Source organism: Taeniopygia guttata, chromosome Z (genome assembly GCF_048771995.1).
Source record: "Taeniopygia guttata chromosome Z, bTaeGut7.mat, whole genome shotgun sequence".
Taxonomy (NCBI): Eukaryota; Metazoa; Chordata; class Aves; order Passeriformes; family Estrildidae; genus Taeniopygia; species Taeniopygia guttata.
The window spans coordinates 67,201,226-67,217,049 of record NC_133063.1 but is presented as its reverse complement, the minus strand read 5'-3'; the positions used below and the strand labels follow the sequence as shown (position 1 = coordinate 67,217,049).

At 35.6% G+C, this 15,824-nt stretch overlaps 1 protein-coding gene across 9 annotated transcripts in view; it reads left to right on the top strand.

The window, feature by feature from the left end:
* Positions 1 to 15,824, top strand: part of FCHO2 (FCH and mu domain containing endocytic adaptor 2) — an 81,919-nt gene that overhangs the window by 4,956 nt on the left and 61,139 nt on the right. For all 9 annotated transcript variants that reach the window (XM_030259086.4, XM_072922080.1, XM_072922079.1 and 6 more), the window contains 4 exons: positions 3,987 to 4,078; positions 10,418 to 10,492; positions 11,776 to 11,917; positions 12,009 to 12,161. In XM_030259086.4, the coding sequence (XP_030114946.4) occupies positions 3,987 to 4,078; positions 10,418 to 10,492; positions 11,776 to 11,917; positions 12,009 to 12,161 (462 nt within the window). The remainder of the gene's footprint in view (positions 1 to 3,986; positions 4,079 to 10,417; positions 10,493 to 11,775; positions 11,918 to 12,008; positions 12,162 to 15,824) is intronic.

Below are 15,824 nucleotides of genomic sequence, written 5' to 3'. Positions count from 1 at the left end.
GGTTTGCTGTTGGGGGACATCTATGCTCTGGGTACAGAAGAGCTTTCTTAAAGTAATATAGAATTGGAAATCTCAGAACAAACACCATCTTCTCAAGAGAGTTTTGTTGGCTCTGAATAAGAAGGAGAAAACTGTTAATGGATTTCAGAGTACTTAAATGGTGCCTATATGGAGAGAGGACCACTTACATTTTGCACTCTCATACACAGTTTTACGTTTGTTTTTTATTGAGTAATGGCAGGATCACCCTCAACAGATGGTAGTTTACCTACAAAATGACATTCAGAATGGTCTTTTAAACTGATCTTGAAGTCTGTTACATAGAGCCTGATCTTATACATGACAGCAGAAGACTTTCTCCACTATGCAATTTGTGGAAGAAGAATCTGCATCTGACTTAACTGTCTGTTATACCAGTGAATGGTAATTGCTTATGAATGGGAGTGGAAGGTTTTATCAGTTGCCTCTGTTACATGCTGCATTAATTTATTTTTAAGTAGGCCAGTACTGGTCTTCCAGTGATCACAACTATTAATCTGTTGCTACTAGGAAGGAGCATGTAAAAACACCCAATGAAGTGTCTAAGACACAAAATTTCCATGTACAGAATTCTATACAGTATGTGTGGGAAGGAGAAATGTTGAGAAAAGACAACCAAAACACAAACAGTGTTGATGGCATGTGTGCATATAAGAGGATGAATACTTGGCTTTTGTAGATTGAACAACTTCTCCTTTTCCCACTACATACATCTGTCTCGTTATGCTAAATACAGAGCCCTAACTCTGCTGCTCTTCATGAATATAACTATAGCATGGAGAAGTTGTGGAAAGGCTGTATAGCTTTTTCTAAAGTCTGCTCTCTGCATTGAGACACCATACTTAATTTCGTTTGGGTATGTGTATGTCTCCAAACATGAGCAGAATCATAATCAGGTTAGTCATCAGAGCTGTTGGTCATGTGAAGAGTTTTGATGTTTGTGCTTTTAGATAGAGCCTGATACAGGAAATACACGTTATACTTCACATTAATTTAGAAGTGAAGACATGTTTTTTTAGGTGTACCAGACTTAAATAGGCCATCAGATCTGTGAACCTGCTTTTGACTTGCTGCTTTGTTTAAACTTTAAGTCTTGCACATAAGTTCTTAACATCTGATAACCATTGATAGTGTATAAGAGATGAGGCTTTCAGGGGACTCAGTTGAGGAAAGTATTTGTTCTGTTTCTCTGTCCTTCTTTCTACTATTCATTGTAAAGTCGGGAAAAAGAATAGGACTAATTAGAAAACCTAATTTAAGTGGAAAAATTATTTTCCTTTGCAGTAACCTTCAGTTACAGTTAGAGAACAAGATAATGATGGCAGTTGGTTGTTCAGGCTCATTTCATTCTCTAAAGATTTGCACGCTTACATTTCTGGCAGTTTATCAGGAAGGCTGCAGCAAGAGGCTGGGTCATGGTTGTGCTACCCTTCCTGCATTTCTAAATTGGCAGGAAATGTATGAAACTCCAATGTAGAGAAGGCCCCTTTAAAAGCTTCCATTATGAAAAGTTTAGAAGTGGCCTATGTTCTACACATTTTGGTAACATGTTGGTTTAGCTGGAAGAAACACCTTAAAGCAAAGAACATTTCATAAAGGAGAATTTTATTAGTTTTTCAGGAAGAAGTGCCTAACATTTTTTTTAAATGCTTATCTATAAATTTGGGTACACTAACAACTTTGGAGATGTTAAATAAGAATTATATTCTGTATTCTAATTGAAAATACCAATGAAGTCTTAATTATAATGCCGTGGCATTCAGGGTTTATATTAAGTAACTACATAAAGTTAATAAGTTAGTGCACCAGTATTCAGAGTAACTGTGGGGTTTTAACTATAAAGAAAACTGTTTTAATAGGGGTGAAAGGGGAAAGAAACTATTTAGACTGGTATTTGAGTAGGACAACATTTAAATAAAGTTGCATTTTCTAGTAATTGGTGTTCTTTCTTTTACTTTTCAAGTTAGTAGAAGCCTTACTTCTACAAAGGAGAGTCCAAAAAACGAGTTTGCTGTATTTTCATGTGTTTTGTTTAGTTTTGTTTGTGCATTTTACAGACTGTAATTGCACTTATACCAAACTAATCTGAATTTTGGTGCACCTTTGCAGATTACTGCAACCATGGAAACTGATTTTTAAGATGTTTTTTTCCCTTTGGTTTTGTTCTTCCCAATGCTTGGAAGAAGTAAAGCAATCTGTATCAAATTACCTTCAGTTATCTATTATTTGTAAATTTATGTGTCTCTCTATGGTGTCCTTTAAGGCAACTTGAAACTTAGTGGAAGTGGACTTAACACAGCTGCTGTGAAGTTTTTCCATCCACCCATGATTGCTTCTCCTTATTTAAGACGGCAGATCCCTGCATGCCTTCTCCGCCTAGCCCCACCTCTTCTGCTGAGCAATACAGCTTATTTGTTTCCTTGCAGTGATCTGGATCAATGATTCTTGGTTTTATTTGCTAGCTTTATTTTTCAGCTGTATAATTTCCCTGATAAGGTTTGCTTTATGGCTGCACAAACAAATTTTTGCAGAACTAAACAGGCTGAAATGTTTTGAAGGGTACAAGACCAAATTCTTGGGCATTTCTCACTGGCAGTATAGACCTGCCTTTGTTAAAAATTCAGGATTTTAAGAAAGATGTGAACGATTTGAATACATCCAGGAGAGGACAACAAGGTTGGTGAGAGTGCTGGAAGACCTGTCCTGTGAGGAGTCACTAAGGACTTTGGGCTTGTCTAGTTTGGGGAAAAGGACATGGAGGGGTGACATCATTGCTCTCTACAGCTTCCGGAGCAGGGGAGATTGGGAGGGTGATGCCCGTCTCCTCTCCCTGGGAGCTAAGGATAGGATATGTAGAAATGGTTGAAAACTGTGCTGGGGAAGGTTCAGATTGGACACTAGGAGTACTTTCTTTACTCTGGGAAGGTGGTCAAACCCTGGAATGGGGTGCCTCGAGATGGTGATCAGTGCCTGAGCTTGTCAGTATTTAAAGGACATTTGGACAGTGCCATCAACACCATGATTAAACTTTTGGTCATCCCTGAAGTGCTCAGTAAGTTGGATTATATGATTGCTGTAGATTCTTTCCAGCTGAAATAGTCTATGCCATTCTATTCTATACCATCCTGTTCTTCTTTCCCTTCCACTCTGAACATGCAAGCAGTTTTCCTGAGGGCACACTTTGCACCTTATATAGAAGCAGGATTATGGATTTGAAGCTTTTGTGAGGGAGAAGGGGAATGGATAGTCTAACAGGAAAACTTCAGTAGTAGCAGTGTTATTATGCTGTACCTTGCCTTCCTTTCATTTCTGTTGTTGCTTTTTGCTGTAAGGAGGAAGTTCATTATAGTGCCAGAGGTCATAAGCTGGCTGAGTTTATTAGTCAGTGCTTAGAGCAGTGTCTCAGTTTTAATAGTGAGGTGTGCTGTACTCACTGGAAAATGTCTTAAAACTAAACTTAATAATAGACAGAGAAGCTATGACTGAGAAGAAAAAGATTAGTGATTTTTTTAGCCAGTTTTACAAAACACAGGGGAAGAGAAATTAAGAGAGAAGGATTAGGGAAGTAGGATATCAAGTAATTCCAACTGAATTTTAGTTCATCTAAAATAATGAAAGGGATGAAACGATAAATGGAGAGTACAGTATTTAGTATGTGTTTAATATGATGGGAAGTGAAAGAATACAAGACCCCTAGAAATCTACAACAGAAATATTGTTGACTATAGCCTAGATATATATAGATAGAAAAGGTAGTGGTAGCAACTGAGGTGATCTTAGTTTAGTTTACATGTATGGGATTCATGGGAACTAACAGCAATTGCTAAAAAGCAGAAGCATTAGAAATAATTAACTTCCTGATGAAGTGATTAAAATGAAAAGCAGTTATTAAAATGCATAGGTTCAGCATGCTGTGTTTCATTGTTCTACTTTCTGTTTATCTTTAGGGAGAAAGGAACAATGGCTTTGATGTCCTCTATCACAATATGAAACATGGACATTTGTCAACAAAGGACTTAGCAGATTTTATTAGAGAAAGGTAAGTATTCATCCTATATTTTTAATATAGTGTTTGTGGGTTTTATTGTTTGTCATTGAATTTAACAGTAACATGCAAAATCTGTTAACAAAATTCAATTATCAAAACTCAATTATCATTTTAATATACCTCTCACATTCTACAGGAATATCTATACTTATTCCATTAGCTTAGAACTGAATAGGAACTTATAAGCATCAGTTAATAGCAAGCTTCTAATTTTTCAGGTTTCATTTAAAAGAATAAAAATCTAGAAGTGTTGTATTAGGTGTCCAGCAGTTTATATAAATTAATCCAAATTTTTCATTTGGAAGAAAAAAGAAGAGGAATGGTAAGTTAAAGTGGTAAAAATTATCAGAATTACAAAATTTTTACAATTGATTTGGAATTAGGCTACTAGCAACTGCTAGTATAAACTTTTAAAAAACTATACTTTCAGAAGCTGAGACACTAGGTTTATTAAAGAAAGAGATCAATACATAGGGATGAGAAAATAATATGCAGAAAATAACACAGGTTCTTCTATATTGGATGGAAGGAACAGGACTGAAATCTGAAAATATGACAACTTCCCAAATAGGAGACCTAGTGCTGCATTTAGTTCTTTGTGAAAGAAGACTGCTGCTGATACATTGAACATATGGATTTCCCTTCTGAACAAAATTACTTATATGCCTACTTTGGAATTTTGCCTTTCCTGAGTTTCTGCCACTAGATAACACAGGGAAAATAGTTGCAAGGTATTGACTGAGGACCTGTTTCACTGCTGACTTCCTGCATTGGAAGCTGTCAAACTGGACTTTTTCAAAATTTAAGTTTTGGCCTCTAGTAGATCTCAGTTTAAAAAGTACTTTCAAATTTCCACAAAATGTAACCACCACAGATCTGACAGATACTCTGTTGCGCTAATATTGGCATCATTTCAAAGTGAATTGGAGAAAATTACAAAAAACCATTTCATTAAGTAGAAATGGGTGAGTTCCAGAGTCCAAATGAGATTTTTTTTTTTTGAAAGACTGTACAACCAAGGAATCTTCTGTTTTTCAAGTCCTCAGTTTCAGAGAATGAATTATGAAGCCACAAAGGGTTCTAGTGAAATCCTGAGTTGGATTGAGCAGAGGAATATCACACTGTTCACATTTAGCATAAATGCTTAATGCTTCACAAACCTGCACTTTTAATATTTGCCTTTTGTACCTGAGTTCCTGAATATTTCCCTGGAAAGTTTCTTTAAATTAGGAATCATTCTGGTTTTATACCAGTACATCATGGACCTAAGCTGTACCTTACCTGGACACATTTAGATGAGAAACCATCTCACTCTCTCTGCTTCTTGTCTCTTGTATGTTATATTCTTTGGACATGCTCCATTTTATTCATATTGGTGCTGAGGTGAAAGGTCTTACATAAATGGTAAAAAATAACTTGCTGCTGTACCTGACTTGGTTTCTTTGCTTTATTATACTGACATAAGTAAAACTTGACAATTCTTTCTGCACAAAATCCCTAGTAAAAAGAATATGGCTGGTTTTTTTTTTTCTATCTATAAGCTTCTGCAAATTAAAATTTTTATTTAACTATTTTTAAAATTAAATAATTCTTTTAAAATAACTTTAATAAGTTATTTACCTTTGCAGTCAATAAAGAAAATCTTTGAACCTTTTTCCACATGTTAAAATGTTTCAGCTCAGGTTTCTGCCAATTATTTCTAGTGTTAAATAACATTTAAAGATTAATGACTGTGTATGAATACATGAGCTCCCCATGGGTACTTTATCTTCAATGCGAGTTCAAGAAATGCTTTTTTCTGCGTGTGAATCAGGATGTGCCAGAGATATGCAGCCATCTTACAGCAACTTTTGTAAGATCTATGAAAAAAATTCAATTCTCATTAACTCATTAAGGTAGAATCTGAGTGCTATATTGCAATTTACTTAACAAAGCTGCAGTATTGTTCCTTAAGGGAAAATTGCCCATGTCAGTGATGCAGACCAGTGTTGGAATCTGTGGGTATTGATGATTCTGAGATTGTAGAAAGTCTCTGTCTTTCTGCCCCACTGCCAAAGAAGAAGCCATAATTCGTCTGTGCTGGTTTTAAGGTTGTTTATTCTTGCTTATCTCTAACATGTTCTGCTGCCCTGCTGCAGGTCTGTCCTGCAGGGCAGCGTGTGGGGCTCTGCCCTCAGTGGGATGTTACAAACATTAAATACCAGAAACTACGTGTGCTATATTTACAATAATGTGCCAATATCTGTCACCTACGTTGAACAGTGTGTCCCCAGCCTAAACCAACAGAAAAATGCCAACACTACAGTGAAACATGGAGGGCATGAAGAAGGAGGAAAAGAACAAGACACACCCAATTTCTCCATCTTGTCCCCTCTGAACCCCTAATCTAGAAACTTAAAATTTTACTTTTGCACCCGTGCCACACTTAATTATTACTCATATCAAACACTCAGAGCTTGTAATTCATCCTGTAAGATTGAAAACACTTTTCCATGGACAGAGATCAGAGACAGTGTCTCTTGGGGCTCTGTACAGGGGGGTTCCCAACCCCCTGCCAGGGTCTCAGGCCCTCCGGGGCAGCCAGAGGGAAGCCCTGGATTCCCACAGACCAGCTGCAGTAAATTTAGTTCTTTCTAGTGACTTACTTCCATGATATATTAAGCCTGCCTTGTGTATTCTTCAGCCATACTTTTCTGCTACCTCTTGATAAGCCAGGCTTAACAAAAAGCAGTTGAGGAACAAATTGATTGTTCTTCTCAATAAGGGATGAATAATAAATGGCAGCCTAAGCTGGTAGTAACTTGTGACATATAGTTTAGATTCAAAGAAATAGAGAGACTTCAAATATTTGGTGTCCTGACTTTGATAAAAATATTTGAGAGTCCAAATGCATGCAGTGAAGTCCTTTGCTGCTGTTGTGAAGTTACTGTAGAATGTCATTCAACTTCCTGGGAAATAAAAATGGTTCAGTAGAACACATTTTTTCACATGGGCCAAATTATTGGTCTCAAAAAGAAATTGGATTAGGCAGTATAGAACAGTGGTTCAATTGTCTTGTCCGTGATCTATGTTGCACATTTGTTAATTGCAAAGAAGTTAAGAGATTATGCACACAGTTATCTGTTCTTCTCCTTCTTCTGTAGATTATAGTCTTGAATATTGTTTTATAGACTGTCTTCTGCTGGAAATATGTGAAGTGAATGAGCAACATGTATTAGGAGCCATCTAGATCTAGTGTTTTTATGCTTTGGCTTTTGTGTATCTGATTTTCTGAACTCTTCCCTGTGAAAACTAAATTTACATGTATTTGAATTTTTAATCTGGTTTTCCATTCCTTTTTACACATTGGCTATTTTCTGTCTCTTTTTTTTTCAGAAGTGGATACATAAGAGAGTAAAAACTGAAAACTGTTGAATAAGTAGAGACAGATCTGAGTTGGTGGTAACACTTAGCAAGTTGGAGTACTTACCCTTTCTAAGTAGAGCAGTCATCTGGTCAGCTGGGCTTGCTGGAGTCTCCAGACTAGCCAGAAAATACACTTTTTATGAAGTGATTTTGCATGGCAAGGAGAGATGGGTCAGTCAGTGTGTTTAGGTGTGCAGACTGCTTAGAGCACAAAAGACCCATGTCTGTGTGAAGCTAGTCTCTGTTACTTGTGCTGTACAGAATAGTGTTTTAGTTGTGTGTAGCCTAATTGGGGAAGAGTATTGTTTCCTTTCCTCTAGCCTTAGAAATGGTAATGAAAAAATGTATAAGATATGGAATAACTTTTAAAATTATTGTTCTCTTAAGCATTTCTTTAAAAAATATTTCAAAATTTCTGTAAGAACATTTTGAGATTGTAAAGATTTTTTTACTGAGAAAAACAAGCATTTGAAATGTATTAATTTGTAATAAGATTTCTATGCTGTATCTGCCATTCCTGCTTGATATATGAGAAGGAGCAGAAGTTTTCGTCCTTGTCTGTGTTCAGTGACACAGTATTATTACTGGTCACTATTGTATTGAAAGAACCAAGAGCCACTTGGATCTGTGGTTCAGAAGTTTGTCATCTGAAGGAGTGAGTTTTCTGGCAGGCAGTCTGCTTAATGTTGGTAAATCATGAGTGGGACAGGTTATCTATGTGCTGAAAGGTTATACACTAGTTCTTAAAATAATCAGTTATAGAATGGTTTGGGTTAGAAGGGATCTTCAAGATGATCAAGTTCCAACCTCCCCTGCTGTAGTCAGGGACGACTTTCACTGGACCAGATTGCTTAATGCCCCTTCCAACCTGGCCTTGAATAAAGGCCATGCTTCACTTATAAAGCATGTAGAAAATTTTGTTTGTTAAAGAAGTCAAAATAAGAAGGTTGAGCTGCCTGCATAATTGGGTTTTTTTTTCCTTTATATATGGGGAAGATTATGTAGGTGAGTTATCATGTGTTTACATTCATTTAAAATGCAAACTTTTTATATCTAAGAAATCACACTACTTTTCTAGGAGAGAAGTAGGTACCGAAATGTGTTGTTTTTTGTCTAGGAATCTTCCTGATGTTTTTCTACACCAATTGCCTGTAAGCATCATAGAAAGAATCTTCTAGATCAGATGAAACTAGCAATGCATGTGTTTCCATTTAACTTTAAAATGTTTGGCAGATCCCAGGCAAACACATCCATTTAAAAGGGTAAAAATTAATTTACTAAGAAAATTGTAGTCTGTTACCTGTACAACAGAGTACTCTGTGAAGTCAGTTGATAGGACAAATGTACTAAACTGGTCATCTTTTGGTTCTTGGTGTTTTGAACTGATATATGTTAATACTCTGTGGTGAATTGCAGAACTCCAATTTTGTGGAGATAGTTCAGGGAAGTATGCTGTAAATTGATTCAAAGAAAAGGGATGTGGATTTTGGTCAGAATTCTTCTGTTTAAACAGGAAAACTAAGAACCAAGTTATAAAATTTGGAAAACTTTGATAGATGATACAAATGATTAGTCAAAATGTGTTGTTCATCATGGTAGTTAAAAACAAAAAATAATTGTCTATGCTTGGTGCACGTGTGCTTGCCATTGTGCGGCGTGCAAGATTTCCAAGTTTTGGAAAGTTGAATGTTTTCTTATCATCTGAGATATGATCATATGTGGAACAAGGATGAAGTGAATTGACTTTGTTTTATGGTAAATAACTTTTCATTTTGAGTATTATCTACTGCAATTTATTTGTTGCATGTTGCAGTTTAATCACCTTCTCCAAATAGGTTTCCAACTAACTAACTGGATAGTTAGTTTGGAAGTTCAGTAGGTTTTAGCACAGCTTCTCTGTTTCAGGTGAATACTCCTACTTTATTTTCATATTTTCACAAGACAATTCTTTTTGCTTGTAAACTGTTGCTGTACAGGAGAAATGAAAACTTCTGTCCCAGGTTATAGCCATGGTATAACTTGAGAGAAGGGATAAATTCTTCATCTGTATTTTTTCTCTTTTCTCGTGTCCTGTGTCCTATTACACAGCAGGAAAGAAATTGCTCCATGCTTTTCAAGAAGAGACAATTATAGTTACTCATATCTAGGATGCTTCTAAATCTAAGTTGACACTACGTAATGAATATTGGTTTAGGGTGAAAAATTAAAATTATAGGAGGGTGAGGAAAATTAATAGGGAAAGACTTGGCAGGGAGTCACTGCTGTAATAGATGATTCCATGGCAATTGCCCCTGCAAAGGCTCTAAGGAGGAAGTCTGTGCCTACCCTTGGTTTTTGCATCTCTAAAAGACAAGTGAAATTGTGTGTTTGAGTAAAGGAAAATATAAGAACACTTTGTGCTTTTCTAAGCTCAAATATTACTGTGTGAAGAACTTAAAGGAAAGAACAGCCTATCCCCAAAAAGAGGACTAAGCAACACTTCATTTTGTTTTATGTGATTGCTCAGTAAATATTTTTTGTTTATTGTAAAGTTTTCCTTACAAATACATTTTATTTTGTTGCTGTGTAAACTCTCCTGCTTAGGCAGTGCTGGATAGATGATTGTTGTGATGCTTTGTTCTGTCTGTTACTAAGGAATGTTAATGGCAGTTGAGAACAGCAAATAGAAAGGAAGGAATTATCTTTTCCAAGCTGTAAGTTCCTGGGTTTTACTTGTTCTGCTCTCTGCAATATTTTGTCACAGGGTTCTTAGATTAACTTTTTAAAATATTCTAATGTGATTTTTTGAACAACTTTTGAGAGATCATTTAAATGAAGTAATTTTTAGCTCACATAAAAAGTCTTCTGTTTTGTACTTTTAGAATGCATATTCAGTTTTCTTACCTTCAACATTTTGATTGTACTTTTGATGGCTTTCTTTGGCAGGGCTACAATAGAGGAGACATATTCAAGATCAATGACAAAATTAGCCAAATCAGCAAGCAATTACACACAACTTGGGTAAGTAAGTGTACATAAGAGAGAAGTAAGTGACTGTATACATGGTAAGAATCAAGTTGGATTCTGGATATTTTATTGATGATGTTGAAAGTTAGGATAACTTTACCTTTAAATGATTGTTTACCTAAAATGATTGTTAGGTCTTTAGTAGCCATGCAAAAGTTCATGTAGACAAAGAGAAAGACAATACAGCTCTTTGAACTGAATAAAAAGACCAAAGCCCAAACACAGATAAATTGTCTTTTCCTTTGTGTTTAGAGCAGAGTTCTTTTCAGACATAGTTATTTCTATTATGTCTTCTCAAGCCTATGGAAATTATTTTGGAGAGAACACATGGCCTGTAAATCTGGTTTTTTTATTTCTGGTTTTTGGAGTCTTACCTGTTCTCAGAGATGTTCAGAATGAGACTTTTCCATAGATTTATTCAATAGTTAAATGGAAGTTTTATACACAGGGTATGTTTTTAAAAACTAGAATGATTAATGGATACTTTTCTGTTAGAAAGATTAGGCCAATGAAAGCTCAGACTTCTGAGAAAAACTAGATTTTTTTTTTTAATTTATAGTCTAGAAATGTGGGGAGCTTTCATCAGTTAATAAATTGATAATAGTTGTTGATGGTCTTTAAACTAACGGGCAGATATAGAACTTTTGAACATAAGAGCTTTAAAGCCTAGGGTTAGTATTGATTTTTAGCAGCATTAGCCAGAATAGCAAGGCAGAATTATATCTTTAGAACAGCTGGAGAAAGTCCATTCAGCACAGAAATGTGAATCTGAGAAATGATCCCACCTCTATTCATCTTTGTTAATCAATAAATCTTTTTTAGTGGCAGACAATCCTTGCCAATATTTTTTCCTTTATCTTGTGGCTGCAATGATGTAAGACAACTAGAGATGTATCTAACCAAGAAATTGCTGATTTGATCACACTTTTAAAGTATATACATAGTAATATTTACTACTTGTTAAATAATTTTAAGCTGTTCTTGAACCATCTTGATAATTGGCATCATTGTGTGCTCATCATAGCATTAAATTAAATTTGGGGTGTTTTACTAGAACAAATACAAGTAGAACATAATACATGGAAAATTAGTATATAGGATGCCAAGTACATTGGGAGCATATTTAATAAGAATCTATGGCAGTTGTTGGGTGTTCTGTTATTTCAGTTTTAGGAGGAGAAGTGAACTGTAAACTTACTGATTATTCTGTAGCACTACTGAAAAAATAGCCAACTGAAAGAAAAAAAGCCAGATTAACATTATTTTCCTCAATCCAGGACATTTGCACCAGTTTGGGATGTTTTCAAAACCTCAACAGAAAAACTAGCAAGTTGTCACTTGGATCTTGTGCGGAGATTACAAGAGCTAATAAAAGAAGTTCACAAGTATGGAGATGAACAGATCAAAGCTTATAAAAAGGTTATTAATTCTATATCTTATGTATGTCCAATGACTTGTTAACACTAAAATTAAAATGGTTTGGTTTTGACAACCATGTGATATTTGGCAGACTAAAGAAGATGTTTCAGGAACTTTGGAAGCAGTGCAAAATATTCAAAGCATCACTCAGGCCTTGCAGAAATCAAAAGAAAACTACAATGCAAAGTGTGTGGAACAAGAACGCTTGAAAAAGGAAGGAGCAACACAGAGAGAAATTGAAAAGGTAGCTGTCACATCTTGCTTTAATTGTGCTATTTTATTATTGTCACATTTAATGAAGGAATGGGATGACCATCAGGCTGAGAACGATTTATTGCTCAGATAAACATCAGTCTCAGAGGCCATGAGATTTTAAAGGAGCAAGCCATCAGCCATAGCTCAAAGTAGTCACAAGTTCTTTGTTATAAGACAGTATATAACTTTCTATATCAATAGACAGTTGCACAAGGTTTATTTTATTTTTCTAACCTATCACCTTTACTCACTTCTACTGCACTGCGGATACTTTTACCCAATGGGCTCTTATCACATGTACACACATATACTTCCATTACAACTTTTAAACTCTTACCTTGCTCTATAAAATTTCTATACTACAGACCCTTCACCATCTTACCCAATACAGTTTCTTACTTACAACTAGAGACATAAGTTTATGATTTTTCTACTTAATGTCTGTGAACTTTATTTTTACATAAATCCAAGCTCTTTCCAAGGCTGCAGATCAAACCCCCCTGTATCTGTGGAAGTTTATATCCTTCAATTTCCCACAGTACTAATAATTGTCTTGCATGTTCACCTTGTATTAGAAAGTGGAATGCTCAGAAAGGGTTAAACATAGTTGAAAGTTCTGACTATTTTGCAATATGCATGATATCGTAAATATCTAGAGATGTTTTATTTACACTTACTTCCTTGTCTGTTTTTACCTTACTGTAGTTCTAATTCTTCACTTTGTAAACACCTGCATCCAATGAATTTTGTGTAGTAGCTTTAACAGAAATTGTGCCCAATTGTTGTAGCATCTCCTGCATTTTTGAATATATTTCTTTATGTGAATGTTCAATGCCCCTGTAACTGAATTCAGGACTGATTGTGTTACCCCTGCAAAGAGATAAAGTAGCTGAGTGCATGAGTATTTGAAGTCTGTTCAATAAAGAAAATGTTATCAATGCTTTCACTGCTGTTTTAAAATGTTCCAATCTCATGGACCAGGGACTCAAGGGATGAGTATCTTGGAGTATATTTAGTACTGTCCTTGGGTTTGATGGGGGGTTGATCCATTCACAGAATCACTCAATATCTGAGGTTGACAGGGACCTCTTAAAGATATCCTCTCTATTCCTCATGCTCAGGCAGGGCTATCTCAAGCCAGTTACTCAAGACCTTGTCTAGACTGCTTTCTAGTATCTTCAAGGATGGAGATCCCATGGTCTCTCTGGGCAAGCTGTGCCAGGGCTCAATCACCTTCACAGGAAAAAGGTGTTTCCTGCTGTTCAGAGGGAGGGGACCATTTGTGATTTCTGTTAGGGCCCATTGTCTCTGGTTCTGTCATTGGGCACCACTGAAGGCAACCTGACTTTGTCTTCTGTGTATCCTCCCTTCAGGTATTTATATCCATTGGTAAGATTCTCCCTCAGGCTTCCTTGCCCCAGGCTGAACAGTTGTAGCAGTCTCAGTTTTTTCTTATGGGTGAGATGCTTCAGTCCCTTCATCATCTTCATGCCTCTTTACTGGACTGTCTCCAGTATGTCCATGTCTCACTTACAATGAAAATTCCAGAAATAGACACTACTCCAAGTGGGGCCTTAGCAGTGCTGAGTAGAGGAGAAGGATCCCCTTCTTTGACCTGCTGGGCAAAAAGTAATTTTTCCTGTTTCCAAGAATCTAACGAGTAGAGAAAAGAAGTCACCTTTCCTTGTCTCTCATTATAACGTCTCTTATTAAATCATGATTCCCCTGGCTATTTCCATTTCAATTAAATGGTCTGTGTAGAACTTTGTTCTTGTTAGAACGATGTTTTCGCTTTTAGTCCTTGATGGAGAAGATCACTTTTAGTCCTGTCTTGATGGAGAAGATTGCACTGGTTATTGTTTTTTCACTGATGACAAAAGTTATTTTGTTGACTGTGTTTCAGTTGTTTTATATTTGTATAAAAGTAGCATTTCCCCCCCCAGTTTCTGTCTCAAATGACTGTTCATGCTGGATTCTAGATGTGAATCAGATGTGTGTTGGCAGATGTTTTCTTGCCAGTGTTTTCAAAGTATAATTTTTCTAAATTCTTGTAAATAGAGTTTCAGTATGAAAGGTTGACTTGAGAGAAGGCTTTTTAAGATGTAGCATTATCCTTGTTCATTTGAAAACAAAAAAATGTTCATCATGACAGATGTCTGCATGAGAAGGAGGAAAGAGGAAGCACTATAGGAGAAGGGTAATTTTTTTAACTGTTTTATACATCTTCCTTAAATACAATCATGTCATTGAATCGTACTTGAATGCAAGTACTTAAAATATGTTTCCAGTGGGAGTAGGAAACTGACACTGTCACGTCTATTCAAAATTTTCAAATTCAAATGCCTCTATTAAAATTTACACTTGCTATTTTGTAAACAGAGTGACCAAAAATTGTATTAATTTATTTTTTCTTTGGTAGAAAATAGATATATTACTTTCAGTGCAAACATGAAAACTGTTTACTGGCAAAATCACAGATTTACTGCTTTCTCACAAAACAAGGGATCTGCACCAGTGTACTAAGAGTTTATCACAAATGTTTGGAGAGATACCTGCTTAGATTCTCCAGTAAAGTATCTGAGACCTTGCAAGTCTCATTGCAACTGGAAGTTAATACTAACTTGCATAATAATTTCCTGTTGTTCTCTGACATGTAAACTTCTCTATTTATAGCGATTTAACAAAAAATCAGTTGACTAATCCTTATTCTTTCACACACTGTAAATCTGGTCACATACTGTAAACACAGATCTAGCAATTGCTGTACCTCTCCTATTTTCAGGAGAGATTACTAGTTAATCATACAGTGTCCATGTATTTTATCTTTTTTTTGTCCTACTGTGTACCTGGATTTTTAATTGCTCTTCAACATGTAATACTGCCATTCTGCTCATCATTAAACATGATGGTAAAAGGAGAATGTTCTTATTTTGCCAGACTCCCTTGCACAAAGGGTTCAATTAAAAATGCTTTACAAAAAAAAAAAAGAAAAAAAACAACAAAACCTTTTTACATCTTTTAGCTTGACATTTCCTTCCTTTTCAGTGATTAAATATGGAATCACTTCAAAGCAGTCTCAATTTTAAAAGCAAGATTTCAGGGAGTGTGTGTTATTTTCAGCATAGTAAATGGCAGTTGGGAAACATGATAGCACTGTGTGCTTCTCAGTGATTCTCCTGTGTAAATGTGTATGAGTGAGAAGCATGAAGTAAAATTCAGGACAATAACGTGATAGGTTTGATACCACTTTTCTGAATAATCCATATTTTTGTTACATTACTTATTTTCACATTCTGTTCTGCTGAGTTTAGAAGACTTTATGACTAAGATCTACTTAGGCTTTCTTTGTAACTGGATAAATAACTAGTTTTGATTCCTATTCCTTTGAATTGCTAGTGGTATATTGTTACTCATGATTATCTGTTATTTTTCTCTTGGAAATTGCAGAATCTCTCTCTTTCTCTCTTATCAGAGGGCATCTTCTTGTTAACTCATTTGAAATTATAGATAGCATACAGCTTTACAGATCATTGTAAGTAAAAATAGTTTTTATTAGACAGATGAAATTGATTTGCAAGGGGGAGGAGGGCTACTCAGAACTAGAACAAATAGAAAATATACAATTCTCTTTACTGATGTCATTAACAATTTG